Below are 21,092 nucleotides of genomic sequence, written 5' to 3' on the forward strand. Positions count from 1 at the left end.
GGAGTGAATGGGCTTTGTCCTATTTGAATGGCAAGCCTGATATGTTCTGTAATTTTTTATGTTTCCTGAGTTCAAGTGTTGTGCAGAGAGAATCCGATTCTGTAAGTGCCATTGACATGATAACTACAAAGCATGTATTTACAATGCCTGTGAAATATGTAAAGATATGTGATTTGAGTTTCGAAGAGCCCCCATGCCAATGAATAAATTGAATGTGAGGGTCACAGGGCCAAAGATGCTTAAATTCCCTGCAGAATCTAGCTATGGTGATTGTCAAAGAAAGAGCTGCTGCTGCTGCTGGCTGTGGTCTTGCCAGTTCTCTCACAGACGAGGTTTACAACTTAAAAGATATCCTATTGAAATAATGGTTACATGAATAGATAAAACTCTATTTAATGTGGTTTGTAAAAAATTTACTACTTTAAAACAAGATAGCGAAGCAGCACGTCTTGCAGATTGGGGAATATCTTCTTTCATAGGCCTTCATTTGGTGAGAGGAAATAGGAAAGAATGGGAAGGATGTTTACGTTATCCAGACAGGAAGATACATTTATAAAGCCGGCTCTCCCAGGAGGTGTTATGGGATGATAGATGCGTTCCCTTAAGATACATTACTACTGGCTCATTGTGCTTTTGAGCCATGTGAGGTGGCAGCACTGACAGCCTATAGGGACCCTACTGAGCGCATCCAGGCCCCTACGGCTCTCGTAACATGGTAACAGCTCATCCTGATCATTGCCAAGACAATAAAACAAGTAATGAGACATGGTCACTCATAAATTATTACGTTAGGAGGTGCAATACGGATGCAGAAATCTGGAGAATTTATAATGAGGTGGATTATTTTCTAAATAAAGGAAGTTGATTAATGAGTGAAATGTCTAGCAAATTTGGATTTTCCAGGCCCTGAAATGTGATTTGTGTGAGATTGGTGTAGGGTTCTGAGGCGCTCCGGCTTTGTGTAGATGACTTGATGTAATTTACCACCTCGCTCACTCCGCCTACACTAACCACAATAAAATGTCACATTCTGCATTTAATTGATGTTTTGCCTTCAAGTTTATGGGTTTTGTTGACTAGTGTTTATTTTTGGTATTGAACGTGTGATTGTCATTTTGTATTGGCATAAAGTGACTGTTGTTGTAATCTTTCTTTTCAAAATCATGGGTAAAGTTTTCAAAATACAATAAAGACCTTCAATATGACGAGTACCTCAGCTTATTTAAAAAATATGCTTTTAGAAAAGCATACATCAGTTGATTAATTCAGGTTCAATAAAGGGACTGTTGGTTTCAGGGTGAATATAAAAACATGAACTAGAAATGAAAGAGACAAGCTGCATGTCTCACATCAGGTCAGACATAATGCTATGAGATGGGAGGGACAATTGATCAAATGTTCTCTTTTCTTATCAGTCATATTCTCATTTCATTTTCCATAAAGTTAATTATTGACAGAATTAGCTCTCGCTCTGTATATCAAGTGTGGCTAAAACGGTTTCTAAATCTGAAGTGTGTCCATGATATATGATTACTTTGTCAGAGGGAAATAATTATTTGCTGTTTTGATTTTCTAGCTTTTTGTTATATTTTATTATATTTCTTAACAGTTAACACAGTTGAGAAATCGAATTACTCTGTTGAAGGCTGTGACTCCCCATGTACAATTAACAAGATTAATTTAATTCTAATGGAGAATCAGAAGGTGCTATTCAACTTGTTGGGAAAAGAGCTGTTCTGAGCCATTGGTGCACTTGCACAATACATTATCCCATTTAGTAGAAATGTTCCAGTTACTGAAAAGGCAGATCTTTTTTAGTTCTACTTTGTCCTTTAACATAGTTATTCCTCATTCAGCTAGACAATTTAAGTTCTCTGAAAGGAAATGTTGAACTGACTCAAATTAGAGGGAAAGTGTTACAAAGCATACATATTCCGCTAAGCATAAACATTCTAGTAGAATGCGTTATATCAGCACATGATAGTGATACACTAGGGAGAAAGGGAAGAGACACTAATTGCCGCTTGCCCTTTTAGCTCTAACATCTCAGAAGAGTTTTGTGCAATAAAGTACACAGTGGCTTACGAAAGTATTCACCCCCCTTGGCATTTTTCGTATTTTGTTGCCTTACAACCTGGAATAAAAATGGATTTTTGGGGCTACATCCCTGCCGGCCATTCCCTCCCCTACCCTGGACGACGCTGGGCCAATTGTGCGCCGCCCATGAGTCTCCTGGTCGCGGCCGGCTGCGACAGAGCCTGGATTCGAACCAGGATCTCTAGTGGCACAGTTAGCACTGCGATGCAGTGCCTTAGACCACTGCGCCACTCGAGTGTTGCTTTAGCAGTATGCTTCGGGTCATTGTCCTGCTGGAAAGTGAACCTCCGTCAGAGTCTCAAATCTCTGGAAGACTGAAACAGGTTTCCCTCAAGAATTTCCCTGTATTTAGCACCATCCATCATTCCTTCAATTCTGACCAGTTTCCCAGTCCCTGCCGATGAAAAACATCCCCACAGCATGATGCTGCCACCACCATGCTTCACTGTGGGGATGGTGTTCTCTGGGTGATGAGATGTGTTGGGTTTGCGCCAGACATAGCATTTTCCTTGACGGCCAAAAAGCTCAATTTCAGTCTCATCTGACACGAGTACCTTCTTCCATATGTTTGGGGAGTCTCCCACATGCCTTTTGGAGAACATCAAACGTGTTTGCTTATTTTTTTTAAGCAATGGCTTTTTTTTCTGGCCACTCTTCCGTAAAGCCCAGCTCTGTGGAGTGTACGGCTTAAAGTGGTCCTATGGACAGATACTCCAATCTCCGCTGTGGAGCTTTGCAGCTCCTTCAGGGTTATCTTTGGTCTCTTTGTTGCCTCTCTGATTAATGCCCTCCTTGCCTGGTCCGTGAGTTTTGGTGGGCGGCCCTCTCTTGGCAGGTTTTTTGGGGTGCCATATTCTTTCCATTATTTAATAATGGATTTAATGGTGCTCCGTGGGATGTTCAAAGTTTCAGATATTTTTTTATAACCCAACCCTGATCTGTACTTCTCCACAACTTTGTCTCCTTGGTCTTCATGGTGCCACTTGCTTGGTGATGCCCCTTGCTTAGTGGTGTTGCAGACTCTGGAGCCTTTCAGAACAGGTGTATATATACTGAGATCATGTGACAGATCATGTGACACTTAGATTGCACACAGGTGGACTTTATTTAACTAATTATGTGACTTCTGAAGGTAATTGGTTGCACCAGATCTTATTTAGGGGCTTCATAGCAAAGAGGGTGAATACATATGCATGCACCACTTTTCCGTTATTTATTTTTTAGAATTTTTTTAAACAAGTCATTTTTTTCACTTCACCAATTTGGACTATTTTGTGTATGTCCAATACATGAAATCCAAATAAAAATTCATTTAAATTACAGGTTGTAATGCAACAAAATAGGAAAAGCGCCAAGGGGGATGAAGACTTTTGCAAGGCACTGTACTCCTATTGTTTATACATTTTAGAAATGTACTTTGAAAAAGTCTATCTCTGCATTCAAAATATTTATATTGCAACAAGATAGTACTTTTGTCCAGCAGACCAGCCCTGTCTGGCCCTGAAAAATTGCTAGTATCAATATAAAAAATTTACTTGAAAGGTTTTCCAAGAAATTGCTACAATACTTGACAAAAACACATTGACTTGATAAACTGCCTCCTCAGTGGATGAGGGCCAAATATTAATAAGCTGGAAACCTAGTTTTCAGCTTCCAGAGGAAATGGGGCAGATCAGCCATTCCCCTCTTGCCTCTCAAAATATCTCACAGAAATCTAACACAGAAAGAGAGGCATTCAACACCTTGATCATATAGAGGGTTCATATAGAGGGTTACCTACTGATCATAGCATGTTTATGTTAGAGACTCCATCTGATCTGAAATCCTGCAGCTGTGGTCTTGGACTGATTCTAGTAAATCCCAGAAGTTTGATTTCGAAAATTGATCTAATTTTAATTCTGGCTTCTCAAACTAACTCAAACATTTTGTCTAATTGGTTAATCAAATCTCCCCATTCTTGCTCAATTTTGCATGCCTTCTCAAACAGCTACAACTGTATATGCATTCGCACATCAAGTCTTCTCTTGAGTTGGGCTCGGGGATGGAACAACTGTTGAACATCTGAGCTTGTGGTTGTTTGTGGGGGAACGGTGGGGAGAGTGTGTGTATGTATCACACATCTGTTGCTATGGGGTAATGATGTTAGGGGCAGTATAGGATGAATCACAATAATTGTTTCCTAAAATATTAATTGCTTGCCAAGAAATGTAATTTTTGTAATGCCAGTCCTGGTTATAGGTATCAATAGGTAACAATCAAATATGAAGAGCCTACATTATTACGTATATTATTAATTAATTGTACAAATAAATTAAGATATGCAAGATTTTATAATATATATACAGTGGGGAGAACAAGTATTTGATACACTGCCGATTTTGCAGGTTTTCCTACTTACAAAGCATGTAGAGGTCTGTAAATTTTATCATAGGTACACTTCAACTGTGAGAGACGGAATCTAAAACAAAAATCCAGAAAATCACATTGTAGGATTTTTAAGTATTTAATTTGCATTTTATTGCATGACATAAGTATTTGATCACCTACCAACCATTAAGAATTCCGGCTCTCACAGACCTGTTAGTTTTACTTTAAGAAGCCCTCCTGTTCTCCACTCATTACCTGTATTAACTGCACCTGTTTGAACTCGTTACCTGTATAAAAGACACCTGTCCACACACTCAATCAAACAGACTCCAACCTCTCCACAATGGCCAAGACCAGAGAGCTGTGTAAGGACATCAGGGATAAAATTGTAGACCTGCACAAGGTGAGGGATCAGCCCAGAACTACACGGCAGGACCTGGTCAATGACCTGAAGAGAGCTGGGACCACAGTCTCAAAGAAAACCATTAGTAACACACTACGCCGTCATGGATTAAAATCCTGCAGCGCACGCAAGGTCCCCCTGCTCAAGCCAGCGCATGTCCAGGCCCGTCTGAAGATTGCCAATGACCATCTGGATGATCCCGAGGAGGAATGGGAGAAGGTCATGTGGTCTGATGAGACAAAAATATAGCTTTTTGGTCTAAACTCCACTCGCCGTGTTTGGAGGAAGAAGAAGGATGAGTACAACCCCAAGAACACCATCCCAACCGTAAAGCATGGAGGTGGAAACATCATTCTTTGGGGATGCTTTTCTGCAAAGGGGACAGGACAACTGCACCGTATTGAGGGGAGGATGGATGGGGCCATGTATCGCGAGATCTTGGCCAACAACCTCCTTCCCTCAGTAAGAGCATTGAAGATGGGTCGTGGCTGGGTCTTCCAGCATGACAACGACCCGAAACACACAGCCAGGGCAACTAAGGAGTGGCTCCGTAAGAAGCATCTCAAGGTCCTGGAGTGGCCTAGCCAGTCTCCAGACCTGAACCCAATAGAAAATCTTTGGAGGGAGCTGAAAGTCCGTATTGCCCAGCGACAGCCCCAAAACCTGAAGGATCTGGAGAAGGTCTGTATGGAGGAGTGGGCCAAAATCCCTGCTGCAGTGTGTGCAAATCTGGTCAAGACCTACAGGAAACGTATGATCTCTGTAATTGCAAACAAAAGGTTTCTGTACCAAATATTAAGTTCTGCTTTTCTGATGTATCAAATACTTATGTCATGCAATAAAATGCAAATTAATTACTTAAAAATCATACAATATGATTTTCTGGATTTTTGTTTTTAGTGTACCTATGATAAAAATTACAGACCTCTACATGCTTTGTAAGTAGGAAAACCTGCTAAATCGGCAGTGTATCAAATACTTGTTCTCCCCACTGTATATATATATATATATATATATATATATATATATATATATTTATAACTGTGTACAATACAATCGAGGTGAGGGCGTTGGAAATGCTTTTGGCTGTTAATCTGCTTCTGTTCTGTAGGTGGCACTGTGTGCTCTTTTTAAAAGATGGGTCCCAATTTCTCAAAGGCCCTAGGATCCAAGTGGACAGGGGTGGTCTGCCAGTCACTGGGATGACAACCCAACTTGGGATGGGGGGAGATTTTAGCGGGTGGAATAGTGGAGAACAATTGGAGGTTTACTCAGTAGCAGTGCAAATATCCTGGTACAGCTATATGGACACTCAATCATCATGGTACCTTTTAATAGTAAGTTTACACACATATATTATGATAAATATAATTTAAACTTGTATCTCATTATGGTAAAAGGTGAAATAAGGAACTGGAGGAAGTTATTCAAGAAAGATCAAGTGTGATATATTATTTAAAAAATAAAGTGAACTGGATGGAATATGGGGAAAAATTCACCAAATTATTTTTAAATCTTCAACATAGAAATGTTACCAAAAAGAATGTACTGAAACTTGTTACAAATTACAGTCAGCCATGATTCACCAAACAATATTTTTAAAAGGAAGCAAAGTACTTTAAACAATGTTTTTATTTCAGTCTCCTCCATCTCCACTAACCAAAGTTAATTGTAAGGATTGTTTTTATATGAATAATGTAAAATTAACAGCTGCACAGAAAGACTCACGTGAAGGCCAAATTACAGAGGAGGAACTTCTTGATCAATCAATCAATGAAATGTATTTATAAAGCCCTTTTTACATCAGCAGATGTCACAAAGAGCTATACAGAAACCCAGCCTAAAACCCCAAACAGCAAGCAATGCAGATGCAATTAAAGCCTTTAAGTCCGGGAAAGCTCCAGGGCTGGATGGCATACCAGTTGAGGTATATCAAACTTTTTTGATGTACTCAGAGACTGTTATTGCCATGTTTTAACCACTCCTATAAAAATGGTAGATGATCAGATACTCAACAAGAAGGACTGATTTCACTATTACTGAAACAGGACCTTGGTGGTAAATATAAAGATCCAGTCCATTAAAAAAATTGGAGGCCCCTTACACTTCAGTGTAAAAGGTATTGTCGGATATTATTCATCCTAATCAGACAGGTTTTTTACATGGACGATACATTGGAGATAATATAAGACTGGAAACAATAGCACACTATGAAAAAATTGGGAAACCAGGCCTGGTATTCATAACTGACTTTGAAAAGGCTTTTAAATAAAGTATGTCTGAAATTGATCAATTTGGGAGAATATTTTATACAATGGGTTAAAGTTATGTATAGTAACCCTAGGTGTAAAATAGTAAATAATGGCTACTTCTCAGAAAGTATTAAACTGTCAAGAGGAGTAAAACAAGGTTGTCCACTATCGGCATATCTATTCATTATAGCCATCGAAGTGTTAGCTATTAAAATCAGATCCAACAATAATATGAAGGGGCTAGAAATCCTGGGCTTGAAAACAAAGGTGTCATTGTATGCTGATGATTCATGTTTTCTTTTAAATCCACAATTTGGATCCCTCCACAGCCTCATAGAGGATCTAGCTAATTTTTCTAACCTCTATGGATTACAACCAAATTATGATAAGTGTACTACTATATTAAGTATTAGATCACAAAAAAATACAACTTTTACATTACTGTGTTGTTTACCAATAAAATGGTCTGATGGTGAAATGGACATACTCGGTATTCATACCCAAAAAAAATGACATTATCTCACTACAATACATTTTAATAGAAAGTTAGCAAAAATAGATAAAATCTTGCTACCATGGTAAGGAAGATACCTGTCTGTTTGTGGAAAAATCACCCTGATTAACTATTTAGTCATATCCCAGTTTACCTATTTTCTTATGGTCCTGCCTACACATAACGACTTGTTTTTTAAATTGTATGAGAAAAAAAGATTCAATTTTATTTGGAACGGCAAGCCAGAAAAAAGTAAACAGCCTTATTTATATAATGAATATGAATTCGTAGGGCATAAATTATTAAATATTAAAGCATTAGACATTTCACTAACGGCTTCAGTCATACAAAAGCTATTCTTAAATCTGAACTGGTTCTCTAGCAGATTAGTAAGAATGGCTCACCCCGTGTTCAATAATGGCCTTTTTCCCTTTATTCAGATTACAACCTCTCACTTACGGTTATTTGAAAATGAAATCATCTCCAAAATATCGCTATTTTTAAAACAAGCCATAGAAAGTTGGTTGCAATTTCAGTTTAATCCACCAGAAAAGACAGAACAAATATTACAACAAATATTATGGTTAAACTCAAATATACTAACTGATAAAAAAACATTACTTTAGGAAATTATGTTTAAAAAACTGAATAATCTTTGTAAATTATATCATAAATAGGACTGGTGAAGTTATGTCAAATATATATGGAAATGTCTGCTCTATCCAAAATTACAACCAAATAATTGCATTATTACTGCAAAAATGGAAGAGGCAAGTGGAAGGGGGAGAAAGTAAGGAACTTGTCTGTCGGCAATGCATTAAAGACCAAAATTGGTTAAAACAAATTGTGATAAATGAACAAGTATATCAGTTTCATTTAAGGACCATAAAATTGCCGTACAGATTGCAAAATAGTTGGGATTCCATGGCACATGGTTTATGAACTGATACACAAAACGACACTGGATTCAAAACTTAGAATTTTTCAATTTAAATTAATATACTAAATTCTTGCAACCAATAGAATGTTGTATATATGGGGGATACAACCATCCCAGCTCTGCAGATTTTGCTGTGAAGAGACAGAATCATAAAAAAAACCTAGGTGTTATTTTTGATTCTAAACTAAACTTTGAATCACACAGTAGGAATGTGACCAATATAGCTTTTTACCACCTGAGGAACATTGCCAAGGTGCGGACGTTTCTCTCTCAGGCTGATACAGAGAGACTCATCCATGCTTCTACTACAAGCAGGCTTGACTATTGTAATGCTCTCCTGTCTGGTCTACCCAAGAAAGCCATTGGTCAACTGCAAAACATACAGAATCCTGCAGCACAGGTACTGACCAAGACCAGATGGAGAGCACACATTACACCGGATTTAAGGTCTCTGCACTGGCTGCCTGTGAGTTTTAGAATTCCTTTTAAGATACTTCTATTGGTTTTGAAATCAATCTACGATTGTGCACCCCAATACATGTCAGACATGCTTTTAAGTTATGTACCCAGTAGGTCCCTCAGGTCCACTGGCACTGGCCTTTTAACTATCCCAAAGCCTAGGACCAAGAGGCATTAGAGGCAGCCTTTAGTTATTATGCCCCCAGCCTCTGGAATAGCCTGCCAGAGAACCTGAGGGGGGCTGAAACTGTGGACAAATTTAAAAGAGATCTTAAAACACATATTTTAGCTTTGCTTTTTAGTCGTTCAGTTTTTGTAATTCTTTTGTTTTTTTATCTTATGTTTGTTGTGTAGTAAATATTTCAGCTTTTATTTTCATTGTTTTTTATTTGTTTTTTCCTGTAAATCACATTGCGTTGCATTCCATATTTGAAATGTGCTGTATAAATAAAGCTTGATTTAATTTAGTTAGATCATTTGTTTTGGTACTGTCCATATCTAACTTGTTTTTGGTCGCAGGTTCAGGAATGGCTGAAGAATTGCAACATTTACCTGGAGCTAACTCTGCAAATAGCACTGCTGTTTGATTTGAAAAGTCATAGTCAATCGATCAATAATATAATAATACTCTTAGCAAAATTGTTTATCATTCATTTACAATCTGTAGAAACTATGAGAATAGAAAGGTTCAGAACTTTGAACTTGTGAAACATCACAGCACAGTTGAAAAATATATGGCAAATATAAATCAAAACTGGATGGTCTTCAGAGATAGATGGGAGGGGTTAAGGGTAGCTGAAGGATGGGATTAAAAACAAACAAAATATAACTAATGTAAAATATAGAAATTCATAAAGAACAACTTGAATGTTACTGTGTGTATTACCACTTCTGTCCCCAAGCAATTGGAATGTATTGTCCTAAATGTGGGCCTTGGTAAGAATGCCCAACTAGAGTTTATCGCCCTCCCTCGGCCCTCCCAATTTCTCTTAGCAAATTGTCTGACTTGCTGTTTAACTATACAAATTCTAAATTATTAATATTGGGTGATCTTAACCTGGATTGGTTGATGACAGTATCAGTTAGACTGAAAGGTTTTTGTACTGAGCTAAATTTATCTAAACTGATAACTAAATCATCCTGCCCCAACTTAAAACACCCTGAAAAATCAACTATTTTGGATATCATTCTGACAAACGTCCCTCATAAGTATATAGCCAATGGAATCTTTGCTAATGAGCTCAGTGACCATTGTCCCATTGCCTGTATTAGAGATACTAAACTATCTAAATCATGTCCACGCATTATTACAAAGATACATTTTTGAACTTTCAATGAGCAACATTTCCTGTATGACCTGGGGTTGTACGATTGGGAGGGTATGTCACCCCCTCAGTGCCCCAGCATGTTATAACAGCCTCTGGTCCTATAACAGACAAAAATGACATCTGTGGTGCTTTTAATAACCATTTTGCCTCAGCTGACCATCTATTTGAAATAAATGGTTTCTGAAAAAAACTCAAGCTCCATTAGATGTAGTCTTTTATTCACCTCTAAACAAATAGCAGAGAATGATGCACTTCCAGGCACTCACTCTTTTCTTTTTCTTTTTTTTTTAAAAATTTTATGCCATGATGTATTAAGTGCAGTGCATAAAAAATATGTTAAAAAAATCCACAGGAGCTGATTCGCTTGATCGCTTTCTACTGCAGCTTTCTCATTATAGAACCTTTGACCCAGATTTTTTATTTAACAATTGCTTCTGGTGCTATCCCTAAGATCTGTAAGGCAGTGCATGTCCTCCCCCTTTATCCTTCTGACCTGGATAACTACCACCCAATCTCTAAACTATCTTGCCTTGCAAAAATATTAGAATCACTGGCAAACTCTCAGCTAAGAACTTTTTAACTTCAAATTATATTCTTAATGTGTACCACTCTTGTTTTAGACCTGGACATAGGACTGATTCAGCAGCTACGCTTGTCTTAAATTATATATTAAATTGGTTAGATCATAGGAATAACTGTGCTGCCATATTTATCGATCTTGGATACTGTCGACCATCCCCTACTCATTCAAAGGTTGTCTGTAATGGGCATCGACCAGGCATCTTGCATCGACCAGGCATCTGTCAGACAGGACACAATGTGTGCTTTCTGATGGTTTTAAGTCAAATTACCTCGATATTACTAAAGGTGTCCCGCAGGGGTTGATTTTGGGACCTGTCCTCTTAATTATTTATATAAATAATATTGGCCTATCTGCAAAAATCTGTAACATTCATCTGTATGCATATGACACTGTTATGTACGCTATTGCCACTACAGCTGACCAGGCTAGGTAGGAGCTGCAATCTGATGTTGTTGCTTTGCAGAAGTACTTGTTGATTTAAAATTGGTACTTAATGCAGAAAAAACTAAATGTATGCTGTTTTCTAATTCTTGTAGAAATATTTCAGATGGCTTACATATTTATGCATTGGATGGTTCTTTCATCGAGCAGGTTCCTGCATATAACTATCTGTGCTTTTGGATTGACAATAGATCATGCCTCTCCCTAAACAGCAGGATGCAGATTGTACAGTCAACTTTCCTGTCAGTTCTTGACTATGGGGACACCATTTATCAGAATAAAGTAGCCACTACTCTTAAACCTTTGGATGCCGTCTACCATAGTGCCCTTCGCTTTATCACAGGTGACAGTTTTAACACAAATCACTGCATCCTGTTTCAAAAGGTTGGCTGGTCCTCATTAATGTCCCTTAGGTCACTACATTACTCGCTCTTTGTTTACAAAGCTCTACTACCAAGCTTCCGACTTACCTAACTTCGTTGTTGAAGCTCAAAACAAGTTACAAAACACATTCACAGGGTTGGTTAACTCTCGAGGTTCTTCGGGTCTCCACCGAATTAGGTAAATCTGAAAAAGAAAGAAAATAACCCCACTTCTGGAACAATTTGCAGATCTCATTCATATTGGATGTTCTGGTGCCGCTCAGGCAGTTTAGAGTGTTGATTAAGGACCTAGTAGCAGAGGAATGTAAATATTGTTTATGATTGTGTTTTAGTTTTTTGTGTATTTTATACTGAACAAAAATATAAACAAAACATGCAACAATTTCAAAGATTTTACTGAGTTACAGTTCAAAGAAGGAAATCAGTCAATTGAAATAAATAAATTAGGCCCTAAATCTATGGATTTCACATCACTGGGCAGGGGTACAGCCATGGATGGGCCTGGGAGGGCATAGACCAACCCACTTGGGAGCCACGTCCACCCACTGGGGAGCCAGGCCCAGCCAATCAGAATGATTTTTTCCCTACAAAAAGGGCATTATTACAGACAGAAATACTTCTCAGCACAAGGTGCACCTGTGTAATGATCATGCTGTTTAATCAGCTTCTTGATATGCCACACCTGTCAGGTGGATGGATTATCTTGGCAAAGGGTAAATGCTCACTAACAGGGATGTAAACAAATTTGTGGTCTGAGAGTCCTTTTTTACATAAGTATTCAGACCCTTTGCTATGAGACTCGAAATTGAGCTCAGGTGCATCCTGTTTCTATTGATCATCCTTGATATGTTTCTACAACTTGATTGGAGTCCAACTAGTAAATTCAATTGATTGGACATGATTTGGAAAGGCACACACCTGTCTATATAATGTCCCACAATTGACAGTGCATGTCAGAGCAAAAACCAAGCCATGAGGTCGAAGGAATTGTCTGTTGAGCTCCGAGCCAGGATTGTGTCGAGGCACAGATCTGGGGAAGGGGACCAAAATATTTCTGCAGCATTGAAGGTCCCCAAGAACACAGTGGCCACCATCATTCTTAAATGGAAGAAGTTTGGAACCACCAAGACTCTTCCTAGAGCTGGCTGCCTGGCCAAACTGGGAAATCGGTGGAGAAGGGCCTTGGTCAGGGAGGTGACCAAGAACCCAATGGTCACTCTGACAGAGCTCCAGAGTTCCTCTGTGGAGATGGGAGAACCTTCCAGAAGGACAACCATATCTGCAGCACTCCACCAATCAGGCCTTTATGGTAGAGTGGCCAGACGGAAGCCACTCCTCAGTAAAAGGCACATGACAGCCCGCTTGGAGTTTGCCAAAAGGCACCTAAAGGACTCTCAGTCCATGATAAACAAGATTCTCTGGTCTGATGAAACCAAGATTGATATCTTTGGCCTGAATGCCAAGTGTCACGTCTGGAGGAAACCTGGCACCATCCCTACTTTGAAGCATGGTGGTGGCAGCATCATGCTGTGGGGATGTTTTTCAGCGGCAGGGACTGGGAGACTAGTCAGGATCGAGGGACAGATGAACGGAGCAAAGTGCAGAGAGATCCTTGATGAAAACCTGCTCCAGAGCACTCAGGACTTCAGATTGGAGCGAAGGTTCACCTTCGTACAGGACAACGACCCTAAGCACACAGCCAAGACAACACAGGAGTGGCTTCAGGACAAGTCTCTGAATGTCCTTGAGTGGCCCAGCCAGAGCCCGGACTTGAACCCGATCGAACATCTCTGGAGAGACCTGAAAATAGCTGTGCAGCAACGCTCCCCATCCAATCTGAATGAGCTTGAGAGAATCTGCAGAGAAGAATATGAGAAACTCCCCAAATACAGGTGTGCCAAGCTTGTACTGTCATACCCAAGAAGACTCGAGGCTGTAATCGCTGCCAAAGGTGCTTCAACAAAGTACTGAGTAAAAAATAACATTTAAATAATACTGAGTGAAGGGTCTGAATACTTATGTAAATGTAATATTTCAGTTGTTGTTTTTTATACATTTGCTTCTTCATTATGGGGTATTGTGTGTAGATTGATGAGAAAAAAAACTATTTAATAAATTTTAGAACAAGGCTGTAACGTAACAAAATGTGGAAAAAGTAAAGGGGTCTGAATACTTTCCGAATGCACTGTATGCATGTATACTTTTAAATATTTATATTGTAACTGATGTGTATTGTGTACACAGGGCTCACCTGGAAATGAGACCCTCGGTCTCAGTGTGGACTCCCTGTTAAAATAAAGGTTAAATAAAGGCTAATATATACTGAAAGCAGGTGTTGTGATCCAGGTTAAATCCATATACACTGTACAGTCGGTGATGTCTTGCATGGATTTAGGCTGCCTCATGCAAGCATCATTTATGAATAAAGTTCTAAATCACATCCTCAATGCAGGTGTGGAATACAGCCTCATCATCAAGAGTTGATACATACAGAGACAGATCTAGACAATGTTATTAACCTATTAAACATTATCTTCCATTTTGTAACTGAAATTAATTTAGGGGTAACAGTCATAGAAATAGAATGAATCATTCTAATAATATGGTAACACGTTTTACAAACATGTACAAGTAAAAGCCTTGGAAAAATTATGTTTCATAGAGGAAGGTAGTAGAATTTTAAAATAGTTCCAATATCCAGGTGCTCTGCTCTTAACAAATGGGGAATGGAGTAGAGTTAGAGAGTTTTGGCTTAAACAATTCCCTGCAATCCTGCAGAGCTGCAGGTGCAATCAGCTTGTTCTAAAGCCCTGTAATTAAGAGCATCTATCATCATTAGCACTGGAACGGTCAGCCAACACTGTTACAATTAACGCTTCGTAATCCTCATGGAAAAAAAGTAATGTTCACAACCTCTGTCGTCACAAATTTTTCAGTCAAGACAACATAATCCAAAGCTAATGGGCAGCATCTCATGGTCTTTACATATTATAGGCAAATACTTGTATGATAATGTGATGTAAGATTTGAGGTTTACTTTGGATGCTTGGATTATCCACATCAACATTGGTTTGCTATTGCTTCTTATCCCTCAAAATTATTCCAAAGACCGGTGTCTTTTTCATGTTTTGAAAGGAATGTTTGTGTACACTCCTGCACATTATTACAGAAATTGGACTGTAACTTTGTTCTTAAAGTCTTTGAAATTGTGCAAGTCATACTTTGTACTAAATAACAGTATGCAATTACACTTTAATCATTATACTTACATGGTATGGTACTACCAATGTTATTCGTGTGGCATAATGCCTATATAGTGTAAGTTTGGACTAAATATGTTTTCTATACTTTCTTTCATTGAATAATGATCATCAATCACTTTCCATGTTGTGTACTGTATGTTGTCATATAAGTTCAAATGTATTTGATGTCTATCCCAATCATTCACAACTCCTGTAACAGTTGGTCGTGACAATATTGTAATGCTGACTGCAAAATGAATGTCAATGTGGAATGTCAAGTTACATTTTTCAAAATAGCATGTTGTTCTCGATGATTTGTTCTTTTTTTTTGTTCTAAGGAATACATACATACAGTATATTAATATTAAAATTGAATCCTTTGTTTTGTTGCAATTGTATGCACATCAAGCTATATTTTCTGCTGATATTTGCATTCTCTCACATATGCAAGTATCAACCAATGAAATGACCCAAGCACCATGAATCAGATGGATTTCAAAATTGTCACATGGTTCACTTGAATTGAGATCAGTTTGTTGTTGCAGGGAATTCAGCCATTGGAAAGTGAACAGCTTGGCTACAGAGAAGAGGGACGTTTTTAAGGCCCCCTTGCCGCTGGCGCCGGAATTTCTACGCAACCTGAGGTTGCTGGGTCGAAGACCAAGTCTGCAGCAGATCCACGAGAACTTGATCAAGAAATATGGAACTCACTTTTTGGTGTCTGCTACGCTAGGAGGTAAGCAACTTCACATACACCTACTCAGTGGCACTTAGCTCTAGGCTTCGTGGCTAAGGGATGTTGTTACTCATCTTGGTCTGCTTTGTTGATTTGGCAATCCATGATTGAGGTAATGCTGAATACATGAGGACATTTCAACAGTTATACACATAGTTTGAGATATTGAATGCTATTCTCCCCCTAGCATCTAAATAAATAATTGGACACCAGTCCTGGTTGTGGTCTCTAAACATTTGCTATGACATCAACCAGAATACTACTATGTCTGATGAGATGTAGGCACTAATTATGATGTCACTTAATGGTGGATATATGAACTGAAGTTACAGAGTCGAAGTGACAAGAAAGATGAATGCAGTGGCAAAGCCATAGTGAGGTCTCATAATTACCGGCTCAAACAAAAGGGATGGGACTATATGCTGCATGCTAATGAGATAATTCAAATAACAATGCACACATTCTTATGCTGGGTGCTGATGGTATCAAATAGTCTCAAGGTAGAAGAGAGCAGCACGCTGTCTGGTCTAGCAGAATCATGTGAATACTGTAGTGTTCTTTTGAAAAATCTGGGTTTTCATACAAGACAGAGATAGACCTTTTTAATCTGTCTGCAGTCTATGAGATTTTGTCTGAATGCCTCCGTTAATTCCTTTCATGGAGGATAATGTCACCCATTACTCTCAACAAGTATTAAAACTTTTGGTGTCATTATGATTAAAGTGACCCAGTTTTTCTAGTTGTTCTTTATTATTAAGGACCATGTGTATCTTTGACTGAAGATCCCTCTGGGATTTTTTTAGTTATTATTTTCTTATATTCTATTCTCTTCTATTCTATCTTTCTACAGGAGAAGAATCGTTGATAATCTTCCTGGATAAGCAGAAGCTCAGTAAGAAATCGGAGGGACAGGGAAACAGCTCGGTGGTCTCCCTGGAAGTATTGCATCAGTTGGCTGCCTCTTATTTCACAGACCGCGAGAGCACCTTGAGAAGACTTCACCACTTACAGATAGCCACCTCCGCCATAAAGGTAAATCTACTGCTACTCTCAGTCATTGAAGCATCCAGTTTATTTTTCTGAATATATTCGATTAGTTTGCCAGAGTATATTCCATTTTTCAGCTGATTGTACATGGAAGTTGTATTTAGCTGGTTTATTTTAATGTAAAACAGAATGATGGTAGGCTACTGAGAACTTTGGCATTGAGAAGTTGTTCTGTAATACAATGCTCAACTCTAGTAAAGGAAGGTTGCATGGGTAATTTTTTGTTGCTTAGCAGCTAACTACTTAGCATACATTTGAGTTCCAAACACACACTCTAAAAGGTAGGATTATCATCAGCATGCATTGAGTACTGGTGTATCATGATGACAGGAGGTGAGTGGGTGGACAGGGCTTGCTTTAAACTCATTGAAATAACAAAGTTCATTTAAACACCGAACTGTAAGATTTCTCAACTTTTCACCTTGGATTAAAAAGAAAAGTATTCTGAACATTTGGGACTTGGCCGTGATTTTAGATAAGTGCTTATATATGACATTTTAGTCATTAAGCAGTCGGTCTAATCCAGAGCGACTTACATTAGTGCATTCATCTTAAGAAAGCTAAGTGAGACAACAACATACCACCATCGTAGGAAGTACATTTACGCAGACGTGGGATTTATTTAAAATACTCTTTAAAGAGAGTTAGGTTTTCAGACGTTTTCGGAAGATGGGCAGGGACTCCTTTGTCCTGACATTAGGAAGAAGCTTGTTTCACCTTTGGAGTTGCAGGACAGAGAAAGAAGAGCTTTGACAGTTTGAAAGGGAACTGCCCAGTGCTAAGACATCAGATGTGGCAGAACGGAGTGCTCAGGTTCAGGGGAAAGGTTTGACCATAGCCTGAAGGTAGGGAGGGGCAGTTCCCCTTGCTGCTCTGTAGGCAAGCACCAGGGACTTGAAAATGATGCAAGCTTAGACTGGAAGCCAGTGGAGTGTGTGCGGAGGAGCGGGGTGACATGGGAGAACTTAGGAAGATTGAACACCAGGCGTGCTGTGATGTTCTGGATAAGGTGCAGCCAAAAGAGGGTTGCAGTAGTCTAGATGGGAGATGACTAGTACCTGCACTGCTTCCTACGGATGTTGTAGAGCATGAATCTTCAGGAGTGAGTCAAGAGAAAAGAGGAGAGGGCCTAGAACCGAGCCCTGGGGGACACCAGTAGTGAAAGCATGTGGTGCAGACACAGATCCTCTCCACACCACCTGGTAGGAGCGACCTGCTGGGTAGGATGCAATCCAGAAGTGTGCAGAGACTGAGACACGCAGCCCTGAGAGGGTGGAGAGGAGGATCAAATCAAATTGTCACATGCACTGAATACAACAGGTGTAGACCTTACCGTGAAATGCTTACTTACAAGCCCTTAACCAACAATGCAGTTTAGGAAAATAGAGTTAAGAAAATATTTACTAAAAAAAAAGTTCATAAAATAATTAAGTAACACAATAAAATAACAATAACGAGGCTTTATACATGGGGTACCGGTACTGAGTCAATGTGTGGGGTACAGGTTAGTCAAGGTAATCCGTACATGTAGGAAGGGGTAAAGTGACTATGCATAGATAATAAACAGCGATCTGATGGTTCATGGTGTCGAAGGCAGCAGATATACACTACATGACAAAAGTATGTGGACACCTGCTTGTCAAACATCTCATTCCAAAATCATGGGCATTAATATGGAGTTGGTCCCTCCTTTGCTGCTATAACAGCCTCCACTCTTCTGGGAAGGCTTTCGAATAGATGTTGGATCATTGCTGCGGGGACTTACTTCCATTCAGTTCAAGAGCATTAGTGAGGTCGGGCACTGATTTTAGGGTTCCAATTCATCCCAAAGGTGTTCGATGGGGTTGAGGTCAGGGCCCTCTGCAGGCCAGTCAAGTTCTTCCACACCAATCTCGACAAACCATTTCTGTATGGACCTCGCTTTGTGCACGGGGGCATTGTCATGCTGAAACAGGAAAGTTCCTTCCCCAAACTGTTGCCACAAAGTTGGAAACACAGAATCATCTACAATGTCATTGTATACTGTAGCGTTAAGATTTCCCTTCACTGGATCTAAGGGGCCTAGCCTGAACCATGAAAAACAGCCCCAGACCATTATTCCTCCTCCACTAAATTTTACAGTTGGCACTATGCATTGGGGCATGTAGCGTTCTTCTGGCATCCGCCAAACACAGATTAGTCCGTCGGACTGCCAGATGGTGAAGCGTGATTCATCACTCCAGAGAACGCGTTTCCACTGCTCCAGAGTCGAATGGCGGGGAGCTTTACACCACTCCAGCCGATGCTTGGCATTGCACATGGTGATCTTATGCTTGCGTGCGGCTGCTCGGCCATGGAATCCCATTTAATGAATCTCCCGACAAACAGTTCTTGTCCACATACTTTCTGTATATATAGTATATCAAGGTGGATGAGAACAGAGGAGAGTCAGCATGTTGTGCTGTGACTCATAGAAAGCCTTTCAGACGCTTTTTTCTCCCCAATTTCGATCTTGTCTCATCGCTGCAACTCCACAACAGGCTCAGGAGGCGAAGGTCGAGTCATGCATCCTCTTAACACCCGCACCAATGTGTCGGAGGAAACACAGTTAAACTGTCAACTTGTAGGCACCCGGCCCACCACAATGAGTCGCTAGAGCGCAATGAGCCAAGTAAAGCCACCCCTGCCAAACCCTCCCCTAACCCGATTGTGTGCCACCCTATGGGACCCCCGATCACGGCCAGTCGTGATACAGCCCAGGATCGAACCCGGGTCTGTAGTAACGCCTCTAGCACTGCGATGCAGTGCCTTAGACCGCTGCGCCACTCGGGAGGCCTCAGATGTTTTTTTCTTTAAATCAAGCAGAAAGAGCCATAACGCTAGTACTGTAGTGGTGTTCCATTTAGCCTATTAGATTCAAGTGGGGTATTTTAGGCTTTTTAATGATCAGACTTTACATTATTTAGACAACATCCTGGTCAGCTAGTCATTCATAGTGTTCTTTAAATAGACAAATGTGTTGCAGTTTATTTTAGAGTCCTTTATTTTCTAGATATTTACCTGTGAAGCTACATACCGTGTGGGGTAAGTTGTTCTCTGTTACCAAATTGTGTCTTGTGTTCCCCAACCGCCTAGTTACGTCTAGAGGACAAATGTCCCATTTGACCAATGGTACACTTGACAGTCATGACTACATACAGTACAATCCCGTGTAGCTCAGTTGGTAGAGCATGGCGCTTACAACGCCAGGGTTGTGGGTTCGCTTCCCACGGGGGAACAGTATGAAAATGTATGCACTCACTAACTGTAAGTCGCTCTGGATAAGAGCATCTGCTGAATGACTAAAATGTAATTATATGTTATGACACTTAAGATATCCTCAAGATATTGTGAGTAGGTTTGGCCGTAGACTACACCGAGAGCAAAATATAAAGATAATGATAGCAATATGACATGATCCCAGTAGCAGTTCTATACTGTATGTTTACAGCTTGATCTACTTTAATTGATTGAAATACATTTAATTTAATCTACTTCAATAGCGCTGTTTGGACTGTGTGATTATTGGTCAAGTCTATAGAGTTACCATTAGCATTTCACAGAGGACTGGTACCTTCATATTTGTCCGAAAGTTTCACAATGGGCTGTACTAGCTGTATGTATGTTAGCTAACTGCAGGACTGTCTAAATAACATTAGCTGTCAGGTCCGATTAAGCACCAGGAATCAGTGTTTTGAACTACACTGAGTATACAAACATTAGGAACACCGGCTCTTTCCGTGACATAGACTAACAAGGGGAATCCAGGTCAAAGCTATGATGCCTTATTGATGTCACCTGTTAAATCCACTTCAATCAGTGTAGCTGAAGGGGAGGAGACAGGTTAATTAAAGAAGAGGATTAAAGATTTTTAAGCCTTGAGACGACTGAGACATGGATTGTGTATGTGTGCCATTAACCGCATTTCCATCCACAGTTTTTATGCGAGTAAAGTCATACCGTATAAAAACAATCATGACAACTGTGATGGAAACAGGAAGTGTCTATACAATTTTATAAATGCCGACAGATAATTTGTTTGTTTGACATGGTGGGATCTTTTTGAGTCTATAAAATTAATTATGCGAGAAATGGAGATGGAAATTCCTTTATGTGCAAATATTGATATAATAACCATCATATCGAAGTAAACTTTTTCAGTTTGGTGGAAACACACCACTAGTGGGAAAATGCGTTATTTTCTTCATGCAGATTTTATAATATTTGCATGAAAATCTGCCGCCAATTGGATGGAACCCTAGCTACTCAAGGGTTGAATGGGCAAGACAAAATATTTAAGTGC

At 39.5% G+C, this 21,092-nt stretch overlaps 1 protein-coding gene across 1 annotated transcript in view; it reads left to right on the plus strand.

The window, feature by feature from the left end:
- The window catches only part of LOC311098960 (BMP/retinoic acid-inducible neural-specific protein 3-like), a gene marked incomplete at both ends in the record, with an annotated part of 79,829 nt that overhangs the window by 5,686 nt on the left and 53,051 nt on the right, over positions 1–21,092 (plus strand). The window contains 2 exons of the mRNA XM_084139527.1: positions 15,534–15,724; positions 16,575–16,756. Coding sequence (XP_083995653.1) covers positions 15,534–15,724; positions 16,575–16,756 — 373 coding nt within the window. The remainder of the gene's footprint in view (positions 1–15,533; positions 15,725–16,574; positions 16,757–21,092) is intronic.

Source organism: Coregonus lavaretus (genome assembly GCF_964263955.1).
Source record: "Coregonus lavaretus genome assembly, chromosome: 23".
Lineage (NCBI taxonomy): Eukaryota > Metazoa > Chordata > Actinopteri > Salmoniformes > Salmonidae > Coregonus > Coregonus lavaretus.